The 22,721-nt window shown below is 39.8% G+C and overlaps 1 protein-coding gene and 1 pseudogene across 8 annotated transcripts in view; one reads left to right on the top strand and one right to left on the bottom strand.

Annotated features, from left to right (window-relative positions):
* Positions 1-20,582, top strand: part of UTRN (utrophin) — a 519,047-nt gene extending 498,465 nt beyond the window's left edge. For 7 of the 8 annotated variants that reach the window (XM_061207128.1, XM_061207126.1, XM_061207127.1 and 4 more), the window contains 5 exons: positions 337-577; positions 3,464-3,572; positions 4,909-5,001; positions 16,224-16,246; positions 18,604-20,582. In XM_061207128.1, the coding sequence (XP_061063111.1) occupies positions 337-577; positions 3,464-3,572; positions 4,909-5,001; positions 16,224-16,246; positions 18,604-18,612 (475 nt within the window). In that variant the 3' untranslated portion in view covers positions 18,613-20,582. The remainder of the gene's footprint in view (positions 1-336; positions 578-3,463; positions 3,573-4,908; positions 5,002-16,223; positions 16,247-18,603) is intronic. The other variant, XM_061207131.1, reaches the window with a different exon arrangement.
* A 498-nt stretch (positions 20,583-21,080) lies between these two features.
* Positions 21,081-21,627, bottom strand: LOC133102175 (ferritin heavy chain-like; annotated as a pseudogene).
* Positions 21,628-22,721: the final 1,094 nt, after the last annotated feature.

The following is a 22,721-nucleotide window of genomic DNA, read 5'->3' as shown; positions in this document are numbered from 1 at the left end:
GGAATTCTTTCATATTCACTTCAACATGACCCTTACCCATTCTTTTTTCAGGACTATTGTCCAGGAAGTACCGTGGAGGCAAAGTTTTAGAGGACATTAACACGCTGGGCAGCTGGCTGCAGATTACAGCTGCATTTCAGGGTTCAGGGATGGTGTCTGTTAGAGCACTTGTTTATTTAAAAGCACGGTTTTATTCGTGCTTGCTTATATCATTGTTGTACGTGTTTTTGCCTATGAGGAAGTAAGTAGCGTGGGCTACATGTGGAGCTCATGGACAATTCTGGTGAGAAGGTGAGGTATGCAATACTAATTCCGGTTTTCCCTTCTCTACACTAGAAATCTGCAAATGGAATACGAGCAGCTGAAAGAGCAACACTTGAGAAGGGGCCTCCCTGTTGGCTCCCCTCCAGACTCTGTTGTGTCTCCTCATCACACGTCGGAGGATTCAGAACTTATAGCAGAAGCAAAACTCCTCAGGCAGCATAAAGGTCGGCTGGAGGCTAGGATGCAGATTTTGGAAGATCACAACAAGCAGCTGGAGTCTCAGCTCCACCGACTTCGGCAGCTGCTAGAGCAGGTAGAGTGCGCAGAACTTGCTGTCACCTGTCCCCACACCATCAGCCCCAGTCCCATGTCCCATGGGACTCAGTCCCAGAGTTGGTAGAGAGGTTCACTTCCGGTTTCTCCTCTCCATAGTGGATTTAGACTGGCTTAGAAATCCCTCTTCAAACATAAGCATTAAATGCTCACTGGCGCCAAAAAATGCGTTTTCCCAGCTTAAGATGGAATTGCCCATTCTTCTTTAACACTGAAATCTACCTCAGCTCTGAATAGTTTAAGGCAAAAGATCCTATAACATATATCTGCATAAATTACATTTGGGAAACATCTGTGGACATGAAGGGAAAGGAAGTGACCTGAACTCTTCATGGTAAAACCTCCTTCCAATGAGCTATTTTGAAGAAATTAAGTAACAGATGTTTATTAATTTACAGTTATTATTTCCTAACGTAGCTATTATTTCCTGCCATAACATGTTTTATGGCAGTTGTTTGCAGACTTTCTTGACAATAAAAAATACAATTTGCATTATGATGAATGCATACATGTATGATGAATACAAAATGCTAATTGCTGTTATCAAAAAATGCTGTCTCTTACTTTCTATTTTTTTCCTTCCTTCTTTCCTTCTTCCCTTCCTTCCTTCCTCCCTCCCTCCCTCTTATTTTTCTTCTGTCTTTCTTTCTTAGTGCTGGTTTTATAACTCATCAACGGGTAATAGCCTGCAATTTTGAAAAACACTGTTCTTTGGGATATAAAAGAAGCATCAGATACAGCTTCTGCATTTTTACCTGCAATCTTGTTAGGGACCATAACAAAATAGTATGATATATAAGGTAATATCGTCTATAAAGACACAACACACTATAGAGAATTAAGTACCTGATTACATCTAGCAGTTAAAGAATAGGCGTCATGTCACAGAACTGGTAGTGAAGATGTCTTTGCAGCAGGTGTCTATCGTATAGAATCCCAGCAAATGGGCCTGGAACTTTTCTGTCTTGAAGAATCCCTGACATGAGAATTCATGTCATCTTTTGCCTTTTTCTCTGGCCTATGCAGTATGGGGCCCCTACACAGTGAATAGGAATGACTTTCTCCAGAAATGATTTGTTGAGTCAAAGGCAGAAACAACTCTCTCTCCAGTGATTTTCTCAAATTTTAGAAAACCGTCTTTTCACAGTTGCTATCAGTATCTTTTAACATGTCAGAATCATTCAAAACAGTGCAATTTTTGCATTACCTGCACAGCGGGCCACAGAATACCCCTTATACTTTCTGAATGTCTGTCACTGTTTCAGACTTTTTGTGAGACTGCTTGGGGGAAGGTTTACTTTGGAATTGTACATCATTAGACCTTCCCCAAGGCCTGGCTGGTTTTCTCTAAGTACTTTGAATGTTTGAAGCTTATCTTGGCGCCACTGCTGTACATTGGCAAAGCTACATTGTTATTAATGTGAATTTGATGTTTCTGAATGGTGCCTGGGTAAGGGATGACTTTTCTCTGGAACTCTCTTATTTAGAATATGGAGTGTGAGGATTAAGGACTTACTGCATAGGTAGAATTGTTGTAGAAGGAAGCTGTGCTTGAAAGCTGTGTTTGCTGTAGTCTGTTGATGCTCTTCAGAGAGCCGAAGGCTCTCCTGCTCACCCTCACCTCCCCCTACTCGCTTCCTCCTGTTAGAGCTGCCTAATGGCTCATGAGCCTTCAGAATTGCACAGTAATGCTTCTCGAGATACCGGATATCTAAATGGCTCTGTATATTCCAGACTGTGGAGCTCTTATCCCTTCTTAATGACTTGGCATGAATGCCATGCTAAGTTGATGGAAAATTCAACTCTGATAGTTAAAAACTAGCAAAACTACCAGACTTCAGCTAATATAGATGTAATGGAAAAATCAGCATCAAAAACCTTGTAACTGGGACTTCCCTGGTGGCTCAGTGGTTGAGAATCTGCCTGCCAATGCAGGGGACATGGGTTCGAGCCCTGGTCCGGGAAGATCCCACATGCCGCGGGGCAACTGGGCCCATGAGCCACAACTACGGAGCCTGCGCGTCTGGAGCTTGTGCTCTGCAACAAGAGAGGCCGCGACAGTGAGAGGCCCACGCATCGCGATGAAGAGTGGCCCCCACTCGCCGCAACTAGAGAAAGCCCTCACACAGAAACGAAGACCCAACACAGCCATAAATAAATAAATAAATAAATAAAAATCCAGTTTTTATAAATAAAAAGCAGACGATTATAAAATTTCCTCAGAGGGACTTCCCTGGTGGTCCAATGGTTAAGACTCCATGCTTCCACTGCTGGGGGTGTGGGTTCAACCCCTAGTCAGGGAACAAAGATCTCACATGCTACAGTGCAGTGCAGCCACAAAAAAAAAAAGAAAAAAAAATTTCCTCAGAATTACTCAGCTCTGAGGGACTGAATTTGTATCCAAGCAGCTAAATCCAAAATCGTGCTCTTCACCACTCTCCAATATTGCTGTTAAATATTGATTTGAATAAAAAATGAGCTAATTTTGAAATTAGATAAATTTACTGTATGAGAAACAGCGTTAATTTTTTTAAAGATGAATGAAACATGTTTCCAAATTCACTTGGTTGACATAAAAATAATGGAACAATTGAGGAATGACACTGACATTGATAGGTAAATCTTGCCATATAACCAAGTGAGTTCTTCAAGGTGCCCAAATCAAAAGGGAAGGACCACTTGGTCCTCAGGTGAATACTGGTGAGCCCACCAACTGATGCTAAAATGTATTTGAAAATGACTGAGGGTGAAGAATGTTATGTGATTTAATTATCTGTAGCTGGGGAGGGGAAGTTAGAAAGGGAAATGTTTTCTTTAATCGTTATTTGAATCTTTCCTCTGTTCTAACTTCTGAATGTGATTCCAGCCTGAATCTGATTCCCAAATCAATGGGGTCTCCCCCTGGGCTTCACCTCAGCAATCCGCAGTGAACTACTCGCTGGATCCGGACCCCGGCCCACAGTTCCATCAAGCAGGTCCGTGTCCCCAAGACTTGGCTACTCCCTCCCCTGGTCTACTCTGGGCTTTGCCATTTGTTTGCTTTTCATTTTAAATAACATTCTTACACATGGGTGCCTTTGGGCGTAAAGGAATTTGTATTCTCTGTGGTCTCAGCTGAGTACAAAGCCATTTTAACTATACCAAAAAAGCAAGCATTTTAGAATAATAAACTATAATGCGCCTGTTTATATAAGGTGTAGTAGTGGACTGAATTTTGATGAAAGATGAAAAGGAGCTCTTTCCTTTTGGGATGAGCACAATTTATTTTTTTCTTTGCCTTAGGAACAATTCTTTTTTTCAGTAAATTTCCTGTTTCTAAAATTTCATACTTGTACACATTTAGGATAAAATACTAAAGAATATTACACCAAACATAGTTTTCTTTGCCGAGGGCTGGAGACTCTGTATTCTGCTTTCTCCATCCTAGCTCCTACAGACATTGCCGCCTCTCCCACCCCCATCTGAGGCTGAAGTCCCACCCAGCCTGTCATTGGTCACAATGGGGACCTGTCACTGCTGCTAGGAAAGGCCCTGTCAACCAGGCATTCTGGAATGACATTTTGTTATTGATGAAATTAAGTTCTAAAATTCTACTGAGGACCACATACTTTAAGCAAATTAATTTGTTTATCTTTTGCTGCATTAATCTGAAGAAAACCTAAAATATTAATTTTACTTTCATTTTTAAATAAGAGGACTATTTTGCTATCGATTATAGACTAAAAAACATCAAAGTAAAAAGTATCTTATAAAATACCTCTAGTGGGAATTCCCTGGTGGTCCAGTGGTTAGGACTCTGCACTTCCACTGCAGGGGGCATGAGTTCGATCCCTGGTCGGGGAACTAAGATCCCACATGCCCTGCAGCATGGCCAAAAAAAAACAAAACTACCTCTAGTTTTATGGCAGTATAAGCTAGCCTATGCTGAAGTCTCCAAAAAGAAGGAAGGAAAAAGAAATTAATGGAATACCTTTCTCATATGAAAAAATACTTGTAATGCACAATAGTGGAATTCTGACTAATAAATTGCAGTAATATGACTATTATTTGTCACTCGTGAATTTTTCCCTGATATGTGGATTCTTCCTTTAGAAACATCTAATAAATTTTAATTATGTAAAATTCTGTTACCACAAAAAAACACAAAAATGGTTTTGGAATTTTCCCCTAAAATTATCCTTTATAAGGAAAACTATTTTCACCTTGATGTTTAGAGGCCAGTACTAGTATTTTCTCCCTGAAGTTGCGTTTTGGTGGAAGACCGGACATTAATTTCAGAGTGTCTCTTGTTCTTTCTATCTGCTGTCACAGCGGCAGAGGACCTGCTGGCCCCACCTCATGACACCAGCACAGACCTCACAGAGGTTATGGAGCAGATCAACAGTACATTTCCATCTTGCTGCCGTGAGTATGAAAGATCATAACGCGACTGCTACGCTTTTTCCTTCCATTTCTTTTCTCCTGAGTGGGGTCCTTTGTCTTCTGTGGTAAGATAACAGAAACCAATATTAGAAACAAGACTGTAAATTATTTGAAGATAAATCAAACATTCCGTATGTTGGCAAAGCAAATGAAGCCCAGCCTAGATACCATCACATCACTGGGTGCAGGGCCAGTGAGAACCTGCTCTCTGGGATTCTTTGGTCTGCCTTCTGAGTGATAACATGAGGCAAATAAAACAAGCCTGTCTTTAAGGAGAAATTATCCTCTTCAATGCAGGCGATAGTAAGAAACATGTATTACTTCAAAAGAGAGCTTTTAGTGACATACCAAACAAGGTCTGAAAATAGCTTTTTCTAATGTAATTCCCTCTCTTCTCTTCAGACCTTGTCTTCTGATGTCATCAAATTCAGGTGTAGAAAGGGATTATTTTCAAATTTTCCTTTTTTTTTCCCTCCTTTTTTTTTTTGTTTTGGTTTGGGTTTTTTTTGGTTTTGGAGTTCTTTTCTCATGGAATAAAAGAGTCACTGTATAAAGGCCAAACTATTTAAGGCATCACAGATTATGACCCTGTGAATTTTCCATATGGAAATTAAGAGCCAGAAAATAACCAAATAAAAACAGTTCAAATCCCAGAGGAAATTATATAATGATTGCTATTTATTGATTTTTTTCCCAAACATTTTGTTTTCAGTACCTTGCCGCCTTGCAGTTTCTGCTGTGCTCTCACAGAAAACATTTCTGCTGTTTCAAACAGTTTACTGTATATACATAGTATATAGTGCTACAATTATATTTTAAATAATCTTTTAAATAAATATGATTATTTATAAATACATTTATAATTTTCAGGGTGATTAAATCTAGTCAACTATTAGACTAAGATCTTAGTATATACATATACTGTTATATATCATATATCCTGTATATGTAGTGTATATATATATATATATAAAAAACAGCTTCTCATCGCACCCTTTTCCCTCCTCTCCTCGGAAAATATCATTTTAAATGAGGGAAAAGACATTATCAGGAGTGTAGGTAAACATGATATATTGACTTCATTTAAAAAGTATGCTTCAATTTATACGACTCTGCAGTTTACAAAATGCCAACCTTAGTGGGAAGTGGAAACAGCTATTTGAAATATAATCTTCTCTGAATTTTCAGAAGTAATTGCCTAAAGGACATATGGCAGTTTCCACAAGTCCATAAATATATTTATATTTGGGAGCATATAATTTCCCAGGTTATTATTTGTAATTTCATTTCTCAAAGTTTGCAGAATCATATGTACCATATATCAATCTCCGTGCTCACCCCCCCAAAAAGCATGTGCATACACACACACACACACACACACCCCCACACACACACACCCACACACACACAGAGGTTTTTGGTCCTGTAGAGTATCACAGAAGCTTCAGAGGGTCAGGTGAAGCCCATATGCCATCAGATTGTTACTTATTTACTAGGCTCTATAACAGCCATAATAGATGAACAGATTAAATCTTTGTATTAATTATAATTCAAGGTTAAAGTTGATAGAGATTTTGGTTCCACATTATATTTTACTTAATGGCTACATGAAACCTCATCATAGTCTTTATAAGCCAGAGTTTCAAAATTAAGTTACTTTTTAGTTCAGCTTAAATCCAAATACATTAATAATTAGTTAAGAACAAATTCTGTAAGTCTTGTTTAGAAGTTTTTATTCAACTATCATAATGGATATTTTCAAGTTAAAAGTCAATTGGCAATGAGAGCTAGGATGGGAAATATGTTTAAATATATGCTTTCTAGTGGATATAAAATGTATAATTTCCATATTAAAATTTTTATACAAGAATTCATGATATGTTTTAAAAGTTTAATTTTTTTAAAGCAGTTAGTCTTAAATCTTTTTCACAGTATTCTTATATGGAGATATTGTATAAGGCTGATCTATGTCATATTTTACAAGAGAATATAATTAAAAATAAATAATAACATAACTATAGGGCAAAAATAAATCTTAAGAGGGGTGCATTCATTTCATTTTTTGGCTTCCCTTAAAGGCAAGTGTAAAATTCCCATTGGTTGGTATCTTATTAGCCATTAATAGCTATTATTGGTTTTTGAGAACAGTATATATCTTCAATGGGATCTACATGACAGGTTAAACTCCCACTTTGCATTGGTGCCTTCTCACCTGTGCAATTCTCTATTGTGAGGGTGAGTTGCAGAAACCCAAGATTCCTTAACAGGATGTGGCCCTGTGTTCTCACAGTCAAAGTTTGCACAATCACAAATATTTGTAATATTTATAGTTTTCTGTGGATGAGTATTACTAGTCATATGTTATTTTGAAGAGCTCAAGTACATCCCATATAGGAAATGACGATAGTATTATTTTAGAAATCCTTTTAAATTTAGATCTTATTATTTTTTGTTTCTGAGGTTCTGCTATTAATTTGGGTTTAGATTGCTCTTCTTGGTATTTATATATTATACTTTGCTTTGATAATATAAAAATCTCCAAGATAGGGACAGCTTTCCAGAAAAATAAAGGTGTAACTGATCTATTTGTAAAATTGATATATATTTTAAAAGTTCTGCCTAAAGTTATTAAACTCTTTAAGAAAATGGATGCAGAATAGAAATAAGCACCTGCCATAGATTTGGTGCTCAATACATTTCTGAATTGAATGAATGAATGATTACATATTCCCACTGGGAAGGAAGGTTTAGTTGTTGAAGTTTCCCCCAGATAGTACTTAGAAGATTCTGTAGGATTCCTTAGCTTTGTTGCCCCTTTTAAGTTGCTCAAGCTAGCAAATATTTTAATAAGCCTTCGCATTCCCGAAGCTTACTGACCACCTTTGGAGGATTTTTTGAAAGCAGATCAGATTGGCATCTTCCTAATGGCAAACCAATCCCTTGAGCCCCTGTAACTAACAAGAACTTTAAAATTGCTTGTCACCAGCATACAATGAATTGAGATCGGCATGTTAATCTTGACTTTTGATCCTTTGTGAATTAAAAATTAGCGTGGTCACAAGTGAATTTCCACTCCTGGAAGTCTAGGAATTAAAATGAAATTGTATTCTTAAATCCTAATTGCATGAATTGCCTACTTAAACATGACTTTTTTTTTCTTACTGTGTCTGTATATTGTTGCACGTAACACTTTAGAATTCATCTATCTTGGATTAATATCCCAGTTGGTCCTGATAGCATCCTTGAATTATGGCTTTTTAAAATTTTCTTTTAATTATTTACATTGAATTTCAGAGCAGAGAGGCAAGCATTTCCATCTCTTCCTGGCAAGGAGTTAATGAAGGGAATTTAACTGTGTTGCCTATAAACCAACATACTAAAATTTCCACTGACTGCTGTAACTAATTTTTTTAGTGTAAAATCTTTTGTTGGTTTTTTCATTTGCATCATCCAAATATATATGATACTAGTAGTAAGCTGAATATTATTTTTTACTAATAGACCCACAAATGCTTTTTCAATTTTTTTATCTACAAGCATATTTTCACTGTGAATTGCCATATTTATTTATTTATAACATCTTTATTGGAGAATAATTGCTTTACCATGTTGTGTTAGTTTCTGCTGTATAACAAAGTGAATCAGCTATATGTATACATATATCCCCATATCCCCTGCCTCTTGCGCCTCCCTCCCACCCTCCCTATCCCACCCCTCTAGGTGGTCACAAAGCACCAAGCTGATCTCCCTGTGCTATGCAGCTACTTCCCACTAGCTATCTTTTTTTTTATAGTGCTTAATGGTTTTTATTTTTTTAATTTTTATTTATTTTTTAACATCTTTATTGGAGTATAATTGCTTTACATTATTGTGTTAGTTTCTGCTGTATAACAAAGTGAATCAGCTATACGTATACATATATCCCCATGTCCCCTCCCTCTTGCATCTCCCTCCCACCCTCCCTATCCCACCCCTCTAGGTGGTCACAAAGCACCAAGCTGATCTCCCTGTGCTATGTGGCTGCTTCCCACTAGCTATCTGTTTTACATTTGGTAGTGTATATATGTCCATGCCACTCTCCCACTTCGTCCCAGCTTACCCTTCTCCCTCCCTGTGTCCTCAAGTCCATTCTCTATGTCTGCGTCTTTATTCCTGTCCTGCGCCTAGGTTCTTCAGAACCATTTATTTATTTTTTTTAGATTCCATATATATGTGTTAGCATATGGTATTTGTTTTTCTCTTTCTGACTTACTTCACTCTGTCTGACAGACTCTAGGTCCATCCACCTCACCACAAATAACTCAATTTTGTTTCTTTTTATGGCTGAGTAATATTCCATTATATATATGTGCCACGTCTTCTTTATCCATTCAACTGTCAATGGACACTTAGGTTGCTTCCATGTCCTGGCTATTGTAAATAGTGCTGCAGTGCACGTTGTGGTACATGACTCTTTATGAATTATGGTTTTCTCAGAGTATATACCCAGTAGTGGGATTGCTGAGTCATGTGGTAGCTCTAGTTTTAGTTTTTTAAGGAACCTCCATACTGTTCTCCATAGTGGCTGTATCAATTTACATTCCCACCAACAGTGCAAGGGGTTCCTTTTTCTCCACACCCTCTCCAGGTTTTGTTGTTTGTAGATTTTCTGATGATGCCCATTCTGACTTGTGTGAGGTGATACCTCACTGTAGTTTTGATTTGCATTTCTCTAACAATTGGTGATGTTGAGCAACTTTTCATGTGCCTCTTGGCCATCTGTATGTCTTCTTTGCAGAAATGTCTATTTAGGTCTTCTGCCCATTTTTGGATTGGGTTGTTTGTTTTTTTGATATTGAGCTACATGAGCTGTTTGTATGTTTTGGAGATTAATGCTTTGTCAGTTTCTTCGTTTGCAAATATTTTCTCCCATTCTGAGGGTTGTCTTTTCGTCTTGTTTATGGTTTCCTTTGCTGTGCAAAAGCTTTTAAATTTCATTAGGTCCCATTTGTTTATTTTTGTTTTTATTTCCATTCCTCTGGGAGGTGGGTCAAAAAGGATCTTGCTGTGATTTATGTCATAGAGTGTTCTGCCTATGTTTTCCTCTAAGAGTTTTGTAGTGTCTGGCCTTACATTTAGGTCTTTAATGCATTTTGAGTTTATTTTTGTGTATGGTGTTAAGAAATGTTCTAATTTCATTCTTTTACATGTAGCTGTCCAGTTTCCCAGCACAACTTATTGAAGAGGCTGTCTTTTCTCCATTGTATATTCTTGCCTCCTTTGTCAAAGATAAGGTGACCATATGTGCATGGGTTTATCTCTGGGTTTTCTATCCTGTTCCATTGATCTATATTTCTGTTTTTGTGCCAGTACCATATTGTCTTGATTACTGTAGCTTTGTAGTATAGTCTGAAGTCCGGGAGCCTGATTCCTCCAACTCCGTTTTTCTTTCTCAAGATTGCTTTGGCTATTCAGGGTCTTTTGTGTTTCCATACAAATTGTAAAATTTTTTGTTCTAGTTCTGTAAAAACATGCCTTTGGTAATTTGATAGGGATTGCATTGAATCTGTAGATTGCTTTGGGTAGTATAGTCATTTTCACAACGTTGATTCTTCCAATCCAAGGATATGGTATATCTCTCCATCTGTTTGTGTCATCTTTAATTTCTTTCATCAGTGTCTTATAGTTTTCTGCATACAGGTCTTTTGTCTCCTTAGGAAGCTTTACTCCTAGGTATTTTATTCTTTTTGTTGCTATGGTAAGTGGGATTGCTTCCTTAATTTCTCTTTCAGTTTCATTTATTTCTGATCTGATCTTTATGGTTCTTTCCTTCTGCTAACCTTGGGGGTTTCTTTGTTCTTCTTTCTCTAATTGCTTTAGGTGTAGTGTTAGGTTGTTTATTTGAGATGTTTCTTGTTTCTTGAGGTAGGATTGTATGGCAGTAAACTTCCCTCTTAGAACTGCTTTTGCTGCATCGCATAGGTTTTAGGTCATCGTGTTTTCACTGTCATTTGTTTTTAGGTATTTTTTGATTTCCTCTTTGATATCTTCAGTGATCTCTTAGTCATTTAGTAGCATATTGTTTAGCCTCCATGTGTTTGTATTTTTTACAGTTTTTTTTCCTGTAATTGATATCTAGTCTCATAATGTTGTGGTTGGAAAAGATACTTGATATAATTTCAATTTTCTTAAACGTACTGAGGCTTGATTTGTGACCCAAGATATGATCTATCCTGGAGAATGTTCCATGAGCACTTGAGAAGAAAGTGTATTCTGTTATTTTTGGATGGAATGTTCTATAAATATCAATTAAGTCTATCTGGTCTAATGTGTCTTTTAAAGCTTGTGTTTCCTTATTTATTTTCTTTTTGGATGATCTGTGCATTGGTGAAAGTGGGGTGTTAAAGTCCCCTACTATGATTGTGTTACTGTTGATTTCCCCTTTTATGGCTGTTAGCATTTGTCTTATATATTGAGGTGCTCCTATGTTGGGTGCATAAATATTTACAATTGTTATATCTTCTTCTTGGATTGATCCCTTGATCATTATGTAGTGTCCTTCTTTGTCTCTTGTAATAGTCTTTATTTTAAAGTCTATTTTTTCTGATAGGAGAATTGCTACTCCAGCTTTCTTTTGATTTCCATTTGCATGGAATATCTTTTTCCATCCCCTCACTTTCAGTCCGTATGTGTCCCTAGGTCTGATTTGGGTCTCTTGTAGACAGCATATGTACGGGTCTTGTTTTTGTATCCCTTCAGCCAGTCTGTGTCTTTTGGTGGGAGCATTTAATCCATTTACATTTAAGGTAATTATCAATATGTATGTTCCCGTTACCATTTTCTTAATTGTTTTGGGTTTGCTATTGTAGATCTTTTCCTTCTCTTGTGTTTCCTGCCTAGAGAAGTTCCTTTAGCATTTGTTGTAAAGCTGGTTTGGTGGTGCTGAATTCTCTTACCTTTTTCTTGTCTATAAAGGTTTTAATTTCTCCGTCAAATCTAGATGAGATCCTTGCTGGGTAATCTTGGTTGTAGGTTTTTCCCTTTCATCACTTTAAATATGTCCTGCCACTCCCTTCTGGCTTGCAGAGTTTCTGCTGAAAGATCAGCTGTTAACCTTATGGGGATTCCTTTGTATGTTATTTGTTGTTTTTCCCTTGCTTCTTTTAATATTTTTTCTTTATATTTAATTTTTGATAGTTTGATTAATATGTGTCTTGGAGTGTTTCTACTTGGATTTATCCTGTATGTGACTCTCTGTGCTTCCTGGACTTGATTAACTATTTCCTTTCCCATGTTAGGGAAGTTTTCAACTATAATCTCTTCAAATATTTTCTCAGACCCTTCTTTTTCTCTTCTTCTTCTGGGACCCCTATAATTTGAATGTTGGTGCATTTAATGCTGTCCCAGAGGTCTCTGAGACTGTCCTCAATTCTTTTCATTCTTTTTTCTTTATTCTGCTCTGTGGTAGTCATTTCCACTATTTTATATTCCAGGTCACTTATCTGTTCTTCTGCCTCAGTTATTCTGCTATTGATTCCTTCTAGAGTATTTTTAATTTCATTTATTGTGTTGTTCATCATTGTTCGTTTGCTCTTTAGTTCTTCTAGGTCCTTGTTAAACATTTCTTGTATTTTCTCCATTCTATTTCCGAGACTTTGAAACATCTTTACTGTTATTACTCTGAGTTCTTTTTCAGGTAGACTGCCTATTTCCTCTTCATTTATTTGGGTTTTTACCTTGCTCCTTCATCTGCTGCATATTTCTCTGTCTTCTCATTTTGTTTAACTTACTGTGTTTGGGGTCTCCTTTTTGCAGGCTGCAGGTTCATAGTTCCTGTTATTTTTGGTGTCTGCCCCCAGTGGGTGCAGTTGGTTCAGTGGCTTGTGTAGGCCTCCTGTTGGCAGGGACTGGTGCCTGTATTCTGGTAGGTGAGGCTGTATCTTGTCCTTCTGTTGGGCAGGGCCGTGTCTGGTGGTGTTTTCGGAGTGTCTGTGAACTTAGTATGACTTTAGGCAGCCTCTCTGCTAATGGGTGGGGTTGTGTTCCTGTCTTGCTAGTCGTTTGGCATGGGGCGTGCTGCACTGGAGCATGCTGGCCGTTGGTTGGAGCTGGGTCTTAGTGTTGAGACGAAGATCTCTGGGAGAGCTCTCGCCAATTGATATTACATGGGGCTAGGAGGTTTCTGGTAGTCCAATGTCCTGGCCTTGGCCCTCCCATCTCGGAGGCTCAGGCCTGACACCCGACCGGAGCACCAAGATCCTGCCAGCCACACGGCTCAGAAGAAAAGGAAGAGAGAAGAGCAAAAACAAAAACAAAAACAAAAACAAAAAAGACGAACAGACAGAACCCCAGGACAAATGGTAAAAGCAAACCTATACAGAGAAAATCACACAAAGAAGCATAGACACACACACTCACAAAAAGAGAAAAAGGAAAACAAACAAAAAAAAAATATATATATATAAAAGGAAGAGAGCAACCAAACCAATAATCAAATCCACCAATGATAATAAGCAGTAAATACTAAACTAAGATAAACATAAAATCAGAAAAAAATTAGACACAGAAAACCAACGCCAAGTCCACAGTTGCTCCCAAAGTCCACCGCCTCAATTTTGGGAACACTTGTTGTCTCTTCAGGTATTCTTCAGATGCAGGGTACCTCAAGTTGACTGTGAGGATTTAATCTGCTGCTCCTGAGGCTGCACAGAGAAATTTTCCTTTCTTTTCTTGTTCCCACAGCTCCTAGGGTTCAGCTTTGGTTTTGGCCCCGCCTCTGTGTGTAGACCGCCCTCAGGAGTCTGTTACCTGCCCAGACAGGAGGGGGTTAAAGCAGCAGCTGATTAGGGCTCTCTTCCATACTCAGGCCGGGGGGCGGGAGGGGTATGATAGTCATGATTGGAATGAGGGGCGAGCCTGCAGCGGCAGAGGCGGGTGTGACGTTGCAGCAGCCTGAGGCGCGCCATGTGTTCTCCCGGGGAAGTTGTCCCTGGATAACGGGACCCTGGTGGGCTGCACAGGCTCCCGGGAGGGGAGATGTGGATAGTGACCTGTGCTTGCACACAGGATTCTTGGTGGCAGCGGCAGCAGCATTAGCCGTTCATGCCCTTCTCTGGGTTCCGAGCTGATAGCCACGGCTCGCACCCATCTCTGGAGCTCACTTAGGCAGTGCTCTGCCTTCGGTGGGCACACTGGGAAGGAATCCCCTCTCCTCGCATACCCCGAAACAATGGTCTCTTGCCTCTCTGGCAGGTCCAGACTTTTTCCCAGACTCCCTCTTAGCTAGCTGTGGCGCACTAGCCCCCTTCAGGCTGTGTTCATGCAGCCAATCCCAGTCCTCTCCCTGGGATCCGACCTCTGAAGCCAGAGCCTCAGCTGCCCACCCCCACCTGCCCCAGTGGGTGAGCAGACAAGCCTCTCAGGCTGGTGAGTGCTGGTCGGCACCGATCCTCTGTGCGGGAATCTCTCCGCTTTGCCCTCTGCACCCCTGTGGCTGCGCTCTCCTCCGTGGCTCTGAAGCTTCCCCCCTACCACTCCCTGTCTCCGCCCGCAAAGGGCCTTCCTAGTGTGTGGAAACTTTTTCTCCTTCACAGCTCCCTCCCTGAGGTGCAGATCCCATCCCTATTCTTTTGTCTCTGTTTTTTCTTTTTTCTTTTGCCCTACCCAGGTACGTGGGGAGTTTCTTGCCTTTTGGGAAGTCTGAGGTCTTCTGTCAGCGTTCAGTAGGTGTTCTCTAGGAGTTGTTCCACATGTAGATGTATTTTTGATGTATTTGTGAGGAGGAAGGTGATCTCCACGTCTTACTCTTCCGCCATCTTGAAGGTCTCCTTCTGCCTATATTTTTTGAGTTTGACTGATGTTCATCAAAATCTAAAGACCTACTACAATGCAATGTTTTCCTGATTTCTTTAAAAAATATACTTGTATGATTTGTTCAGTATGATTTATAAGACTATAGGGTTAAAATGTTGATTTGGAGCAAAATGGATTTGATTTCTGTTTGGATTTGGGTATTTGTTACTTAGAAGAGAAGCGTAACTCTGCCTATGGCGTACTTCATGCTAATGCAACTAAGCTTTCCCTCAGGATAGCGTAGTTCCCATACAGGTGTAGTTCCCATATGTGTAAGGAGATCCACTCTTTTTCTCCTGATATAATTTACATGCCTGGTAGGACTAGGCTTTTTTAACCTGATCATTCCCCCCAATACTGCTGGGGCTCACACTTTCCCTCCAGGCATCATAAGAAAGTTGCCCTTCTTGCTCACTTTCTTTCTCACAAAGCACCCACTATGTGGTCACAGATGTCTTTTTTTTCCCTCAGCAAAGAAAAATGAGAGATGAAAGGAGTAACATGCTGTTTGATTAGGGACAATTCTTATTTGACCCAGTAAAGATGTTACCATCACTGGGGAGTGAAGCTCCCTCTGTCCCCCAGGGTTGAGTACCAGTCCAATAATTTTGAGATGGCACAGTAAAAGGGAGAGATGAAAAAGCAGAGGCCTTAAAGAAGAGACTTGCTAGTGCCTGCCCTCCCAGGTCCCACCGGATCAGCTACACTGTTCCATGGCCTCTGTAACCAAGGAATTGAGCTGCTCAGATGCAAAGGCAAATTAGATACCATATTCTAAGTTCTCTGATGCTCTTAACTGAGCCCATGGAAGGCACAATTAGCCCAAGTTCCTAGAAGACTTCTGAGTGCTGAGGACTAGGCCAGACCTTTCCTTGATGCAAACACATCACCACCATCTTCCTAGCCTTTGGGGTAAGAGTGGCAGAAACTAAAGATTCGGGCTCCTTCATTTCCCCAATGACCTCTTGGTCAGAATCTGTACTATTCAGTAGAATGTACAGAATTTGCTCTGTTCTAATACATAAACTAAATATATGGCGTGATTTCAACAGGAAATTTTGAGGTTTTTTTGCAAAACTAATTACTCACTGAATGCTTTAGTGTGTATTTGAGAGAGCTGGCATATCTTTTGCATATTTTGGTGGAATTTTTGTATCTTACAGCACATGAGATATGAAAAGCTAACTAGGGAAACTAGCCCTGTTAAAGCATCTAGGCAAAAAAAAAAAAAAAAAAAAAATCCCCAAACCTGTTCTTCTTTTCTTATTAACATCCACTTAACAGCTGGGAATGGTACAGTCAACACTTTTGCATGCCTGAAAGGGGGAACCACAGTACCACCTTCAATTGATTACTTTTGTTTTCTCTTTCAGCAAATCTCCCCAGCAGGCCACAGGTAAGCGTTAATGGGTTGATTGGTTTGGGTGTTATAGATTATAACCTAGAGTAAGTGATTAGCTACCATCGATTTTAGTGCTACTTTATTCCCCATGTAAGTAAGTAAACTTGCTTGACATGTTAGTTGATTAAATACAACAGTTTGTCAGTCCAGGGAGGGGGACCCCTCCCAAGCCAGTCCTTCCAAATGCCCGAAATGCCAAGTGCTTGACCTTTTGTGTTCAAACAGCTTTTTAAAGGCCTCATATGTACTATATAAAGTTACCCTGGATAGATTTGACTGACATTGTTCTCCCAGGTATCTACTTAAGGTAGCTATCACAGAACATGGACTTAAAAGCAATGACTGGAGCGGTACACAAAAGTGGTTTTGTTACTTTGAGGGGAAAAGGTTTTGATTTTTCATTTAAAATTCTGCTGAGAACTGTTGGCAGCTATAGCCATGTGCCTTTCAGTATTTTCTTTATCATGTGCTCTTAGAAACAGTGTGTCCCAAGATCACAGTAAATCTTTGGAGAACACTTTCTCTCATGAACTTGTTTATGAATCTTTTTGAAACAGTGAACCCTCTGACTGGGTTACTGCCTTAATGGCAAGAGGGGCTGAGATCTTAAGGAGAAGCACAGATGGTTCATCTTCAGTAACTGGAGGGACAACAAAGGAATATGAAGTAGATTACTGGATGTGGTGTGAGAGCTCGTGAGAAGGAAGAACCTCATCCCAGAGAGTAAAAGCCTTCTGACTGCTTCTGTTGTCTTAGTGAGTCAGAAGCAGGGGCTTCAGCAGAGAGTGAGGGTGGGGAGGAGGCATCGGAGGTGTGAGGAGAGACTGGAGGATGTGTAGTAGCTGCTTGGAGCTCAGGAGAGCACATGGATAGAGAAATAGAGTGACTACCAGGCAGCATTAAAGACCACCACTTTCTTGCTCATGAATTTAACCTGAGGCCTGTCTGCAGGGCTATGTGTGGCCCTTCAGCAACATTCAAGTTCATGAGCACAGTACCAGAGTAGGCCAAGTATTGCATTTAACCAAAGTTGAAGTTGTGGTTTGGCCACGAGAGTACAGCAGTTCAAGGGAAGAGGCAAAGGGTTGATGATAATGATTGAACAAGCACCTGAGTTTGGTAGGAAGAGAAGTGAGGGTGCGTTAGGTATGGGAGACCAAGTATCAATGGGTTGTAGCACCAAAGGATGGGTGAAGTTGGGGTCCTAGTGGAAGTCAGCTGGAAAGGTACAGGTGGGTTGTCAGAAAGTGGGATGATTGAAATTGAAATGTTGGAGGGGATGCAGGTATTGGTGATGGTCCAGATTTGCAACTTTGAATGAGTGGCTGAGAAGGGTGAGGACGGATTCTCAGAGGAGAGGAGCTCAAGGAACTAAGAGGCCAGAATTTTGGAAGAATCATCTATGTGAGCACTGAAATCATGAACATTTAAAAATAGTGAGTGACAGTGAGCCATTTTTTCTTCAAGAGGTAAGGGGACATGAACCAAGGGGCCAGAAGATGACTGCATAGTGGGTGGTATAGTCTGATGACAAGAGAGTCAAAGCTGGGTATTTTTAGGGAGGAGAGGGAGAAAGTGCTGTGAAAAACACAGTATGGACCTATCCAATATCTGAGGAGTGTGAAGGATGAAAAACAGTCCTGTGTTGAAGCTGTGTCTTCAGGGGAGATCCAGATATCCATTAGAGCATGCAAGTGAAAGATGCATTCAGAGAAGAATTTGAGGACATGGGTTTTAATGATGATGGACCGAACTGTTTGACCTTCTCTTCGAAAGGTTGATGCCACTACCCTGAGTGTGGCCTGGATTTCTATCCTCCCTTGCCTATGTACATTGGCCCTGAGCCTTTAACTGGAACCACTGCACACCCTTGGACTGTAATTCCTGTCTAGAGTTCTTGTTGTCTGGACCCCAGCTGGGGACTGAGACCAGTTGGAATTGTCAAGGGTACCGCCTCTGCAGGAGACCTCCCACAGACCCTCAGGGAGAGACAGGGTGCTTACACCAGCCTAAATCACTGAACATTGGTACCTTCCTGCAAAAGAAAAGACAAGTCTTCTCAATTTTAACTTGGTTTCCAGCCTGGGCAAAATAAAAGTCTTCCAGACTTCCCCTATATCAGCTGAGTGGATAAAAAGCAGACTAAGTAACTTCAGGATGAGAGCAAAGGACCTCATCCCAGGAACAAAAGTCACATGGGAGTAAAGAGTCCCCATTGAACAAAGCAAAATAGGGCTTGTCTAGTTCTGAAAAAAAGCACTTTAATTTTTTTTTAAGAGTTGACAGATCTCTGCTACCTGTAATGTTTTCTTTAAATGCTGTTCTGACAGTGCTATTTTCCCTTCCCACAGGCAATGTGAAGTATTCATCTAGCCAACCAACATTTCTTAACTTACAGTATTGCCCTTTTCAGCAAATGCCAATTTCAACTTCCATTTCATCAGAAGCTCCATGGCTCTTTGAATCATGCTGTTGAGCGCTGACTGTGTGTTCTACTGAAGGAGTAAAATACTGACTATCCAAAGAGAAAAGGATATTTTGTTTTTATAATAATCATATATTATTGTTTTCTTCTTCCCTTTCTATGCAACTGTAAATTAATGAACAGAGTGGGATTTGGAAGTAATACACTTGTCACTGATTTGTATACTGTATACAGTATTGGGAAAGTGGGTGGGAGCTTTCTAATATGATACCTTCTTTTTAATAACCATAAAAATTGCGTAAGAATTAGAAGACAATTTTACATTTTTACATTCCTTCATATTAACCTTGTACAATAACTTCATTTGTTTCTTTGACTCTTTCACCATTATGTTTTGGTTATTTATAATTCATCAGCCACATGACCAAATAGATTTTCTTTATTTGTTTCCATGATATGGCCAAATTAATAAGTTCATATATTTCAATCAAATATTATATGTTTATGGATTAGACTACAGCTCTGTGCATACTGTTTAACTTTATTTGACATCGTACACTTATTTCTTTAGCGATCACTTGGATAACCACAATAAAAATCCTGTGGGCCTAACTGGCATTTCTATTGGGATTTTTTTTCCTGCATTTTATTTCCCTGCTCTGTATCAGTAGGTCTTGATTTCTTTATTTATTTCATGTTCCAATCTATATGACAGGATTATAATAATCTCAAAGATCATTTTACCAAAGGTTGCCCATTTAAGCATATTTTCATTTTGACGCAGAAACAAAACTTGGTCCAACTTTTCCTAGTTCCCAGGTCTTGATTTTCATCATTCAATACACAGCAGACATTTACCTAATTGTGATACCAAAACACATGGCTGTCTTTGGTTCTCTTTGAAGAAAGTTTTACAGTTGTTTATGTGTACTCAAGCCCTCTATGACTCTTGAAGCCCCCAGTTATTTTCCTTCTGAAAGCAGACACAAATTTAATGAATGTCTTATTTTACCTTTTGAGTGAATGAACAGCCCTTTTATTACCCTTCATTTGATCAATACATTTGGGAACAATGTTCATCAAAAGCCCACATCACTGCTTCTATAGAAGAATGAAATTAATGCTTAGATGCTGGCACCCTGCCTTATACCTTTGAGTGCATTCAGTTGGGTATTTGGTTCGGCTTCTGAGTTAACATGTATTTGATTCAGTTTAAACATGTTATGTGATTTACCAAATGTAGAGAAACCAAAAAAAGTGAAAATAATGTGTTTTGATTCAAGCATATATGCTTTTAAAACATCAGGACATTTTAACTTTGAGTTCTCTTTAACTGGGATCTGGCCAGAAGGAGGCTTAAAGTTAGAAATTCCTACTCTTTTAGAATAGGTTGGGTGGGTTGGGGGGCAAGGGTGTCTATTTGCAGCAGAGATATTTTGAGAAGAAGAAAATTGTTTTATATAAGAGGAAAGCCATGACCACCTTTCTACCTCAGATCCGTCTTCATCCATCGTGTTGGAAATAGCTTTATGCTACTGCAGTCTGAAAAATCTAAAGCTTTTATCAGACCACATCATACCCAGTAAAAGTACCTATTTAAAGAAAAAAAAATTCCCTGAACTCTGAACTACAAGTTGTAGATTTGGTGTCTTCCTTGTCCTTACTTTGAAAAGTTATGTATTTTTTTCTGCCTGTAATTGTGTGCAACATGTTCTCCATCTGCTATTAAGGAAAAGCTACATAAAACACTACATTGTAATCTTCTAAGGAATAATAAATATAAAGAAATATATTGCAGTAACAACAAGGGGAAATAAGTATGTAGTTCTTTTGAAATATGTGGTATAAAGAACTAATCATAGACTATCATCTAATCTGGTTACATCTGTATTTTTCATCCTGAATAAAAGTAATTTTAACACAAGATGACTTTGATATTCTTCAGCGCTGTTCACTGGTAGACTCTGAACTTCGAATGTACATTTATGAAAATAAAATATAAAGAGAGCCTATATCCTGATAAATCTACATGTTTTCCTGCAGTTTCTCTCATACACACTAATACAGTCTCTCTCTTACTCTCACTGTCTCACTCTTTCTCTGTGTTCCTCTCTTCTCGCTTATATATATAATTCTCAATTTCCTTTACAGATAGAAGGCTTACTGATAGGGAAAAAATAATGTTGGATGTTAAAAACATGTACATGAAACCTTTTGAGCTTTTGTTTTTTTTGTTTTTCGTTTTTTGGGGGGGTACCAAATTACTTTATTTGAAGGAATGGTACTAAGGAAAGAACTTGTAGATGTTTTGGTACAACTTATAGAAAAGGTAAAGGTAACCCAAACATGCATGCACTGCCTTGGTGACCAGGGAAGTCATCCCCGTGGCTACAGGAAGCCAGCCTAAGGCTTAGCTCTCATTATCACTGTTTCCCATGGTGTGCTTGTCAAAGAGATACTCTGCCATGCCAGATTCGGGGGCCCCCATCTTGCGCAAGTTGGTTACCCAATTCTTTAATGGCTTTCACCTCATTCAGGTAATGAGTCTCAATGAAGTCACACAAATGGGGGTCATTTTTGTCCGTGGCCAGTTTGTGCAGTTCCAGTAGTGACGGATTCACACTTTTTTCCAAGTGTAGCGCACATTCCATTGCATTCAGCCATTCTCCCAGTCATCACGGTCTGGCTTCTTGGTCTCCTGCAGGAAGCTTCGGCCACCCCTTTGGTTCTGCAGCTTCATCAGTTTCTCAGCATGTTCCCTCTCCTCACGAGACTGGTGAAGAAAATATTTGGCAAAGTTCTTCAAAGCCACATCATCGCGGTCCAAATAGTATGACACGGACAGGTGGACGCAGGAGGCGTAGAGCCCCAGGTCGATCTGGCGGCTGATGGCGGCCTCCGAGCCCTGGTGGTAGTGCTGGCGCACCTGCGAGGGGGACGCGGTCGCCATGGCGGGCGGCGGAGGAGAGGCGGCGGCGGGGACCTTGGGGCGGTCGGGGGGCGCTGTGAGGTGGTGGCGCGGGCTGGCTCGGAGCGGCCTGCCGGAGCGGCGGGTGAGCGCTGCTTCCACCCCAGCACTGTTGAAGCAGGAAACCGCGGCGACTCTCCGCGAGGACCGTCTGAGCTTTTGTTTTAATAACTTAGGTGCTATTGGTATTTAGTTGGTTACCCTTCCAAATCCACTTTTAGCCTCATGCTCTTAAATAATGCACTTTTTGTATATGCACTGGATTTTACCACTCTGGTAGGAGATTTAATACATTTCGGAAGCTACCCCAGGGGAAATAGCGTTGAGAATCATGTTACATGATTCTAAAAGTAAAAGCTATCTGTGAAACAGAAAAACCCCAAACATATAATTTGTTAAAGAAAATCGATCAGGCTTCCCTGGTGGTGCAGTGGTTAAGTATCCGCCTGCCAATGCAGGGGACTCGGGTTCGAGCCCTGGTCCGGGAAGATCCCACATGCTGCGGAGCAACTAAACCTGTGCGCCTCAACTATCGAACCTGTGCGCCTCAACTATCGAACCTGTGCTCTAGAGCCGGCGAGCCACAACTACTGAGCTTGTGCGCCACGACTACTGAAGCCCGCAGGCCTAGAGCCCGTGCTGCACACCAAAAGAAGCCACCACAATGAGAAGCCCACTTGAGAAGGCCCCCTGTGCAGCAACAAAGACCCAATGCAGCCAAAAATAAATAAATAAAATTTAAAAAAAAAAGAAAATTGATCCATTTCAATAAACATACATTTAAAACATCCTGTCTACCTCAAAGTAATATCCACATTAAGCATTCCTAAAGCACCAATTGTTGGTTTCCAGCAACCTGTTGAGTAGGTAGTTGAAAATGGAGCTGAGAACAAATGAAAAAGTTTTGTTTTTATACTAAGCCTAAGCTTTCAGCTTGTTACTTCTAACATTGAGAATGTATATATATATATATATATATATATATATATATATATATATATATATATATTTAAAGAATGTAGTTTGCTTTTGGATATTCCCCCACCCCTCTGGACCGCCACCATTCAACTGTTTCA

This window comes from Eubalaena glacialis, chromosome 12 (genome assembly GCF_028564815.1).
Source record: "Eubalaena glacialis isolate mEubGla1 chromosome 12, mEubGla1.1.hap2.+ XY, whole genome shotgun sequence".
Classification (NCBI taxonomy): Eukaryota; Metazoa; Chordata; class Mammalia; order Artiodactyla; family Balaenidae; genus Eubalaena; species Eubalaena glacialis.
This window is presented reverse-complemented; position numbering and strand designations above follow the sequence as displayed.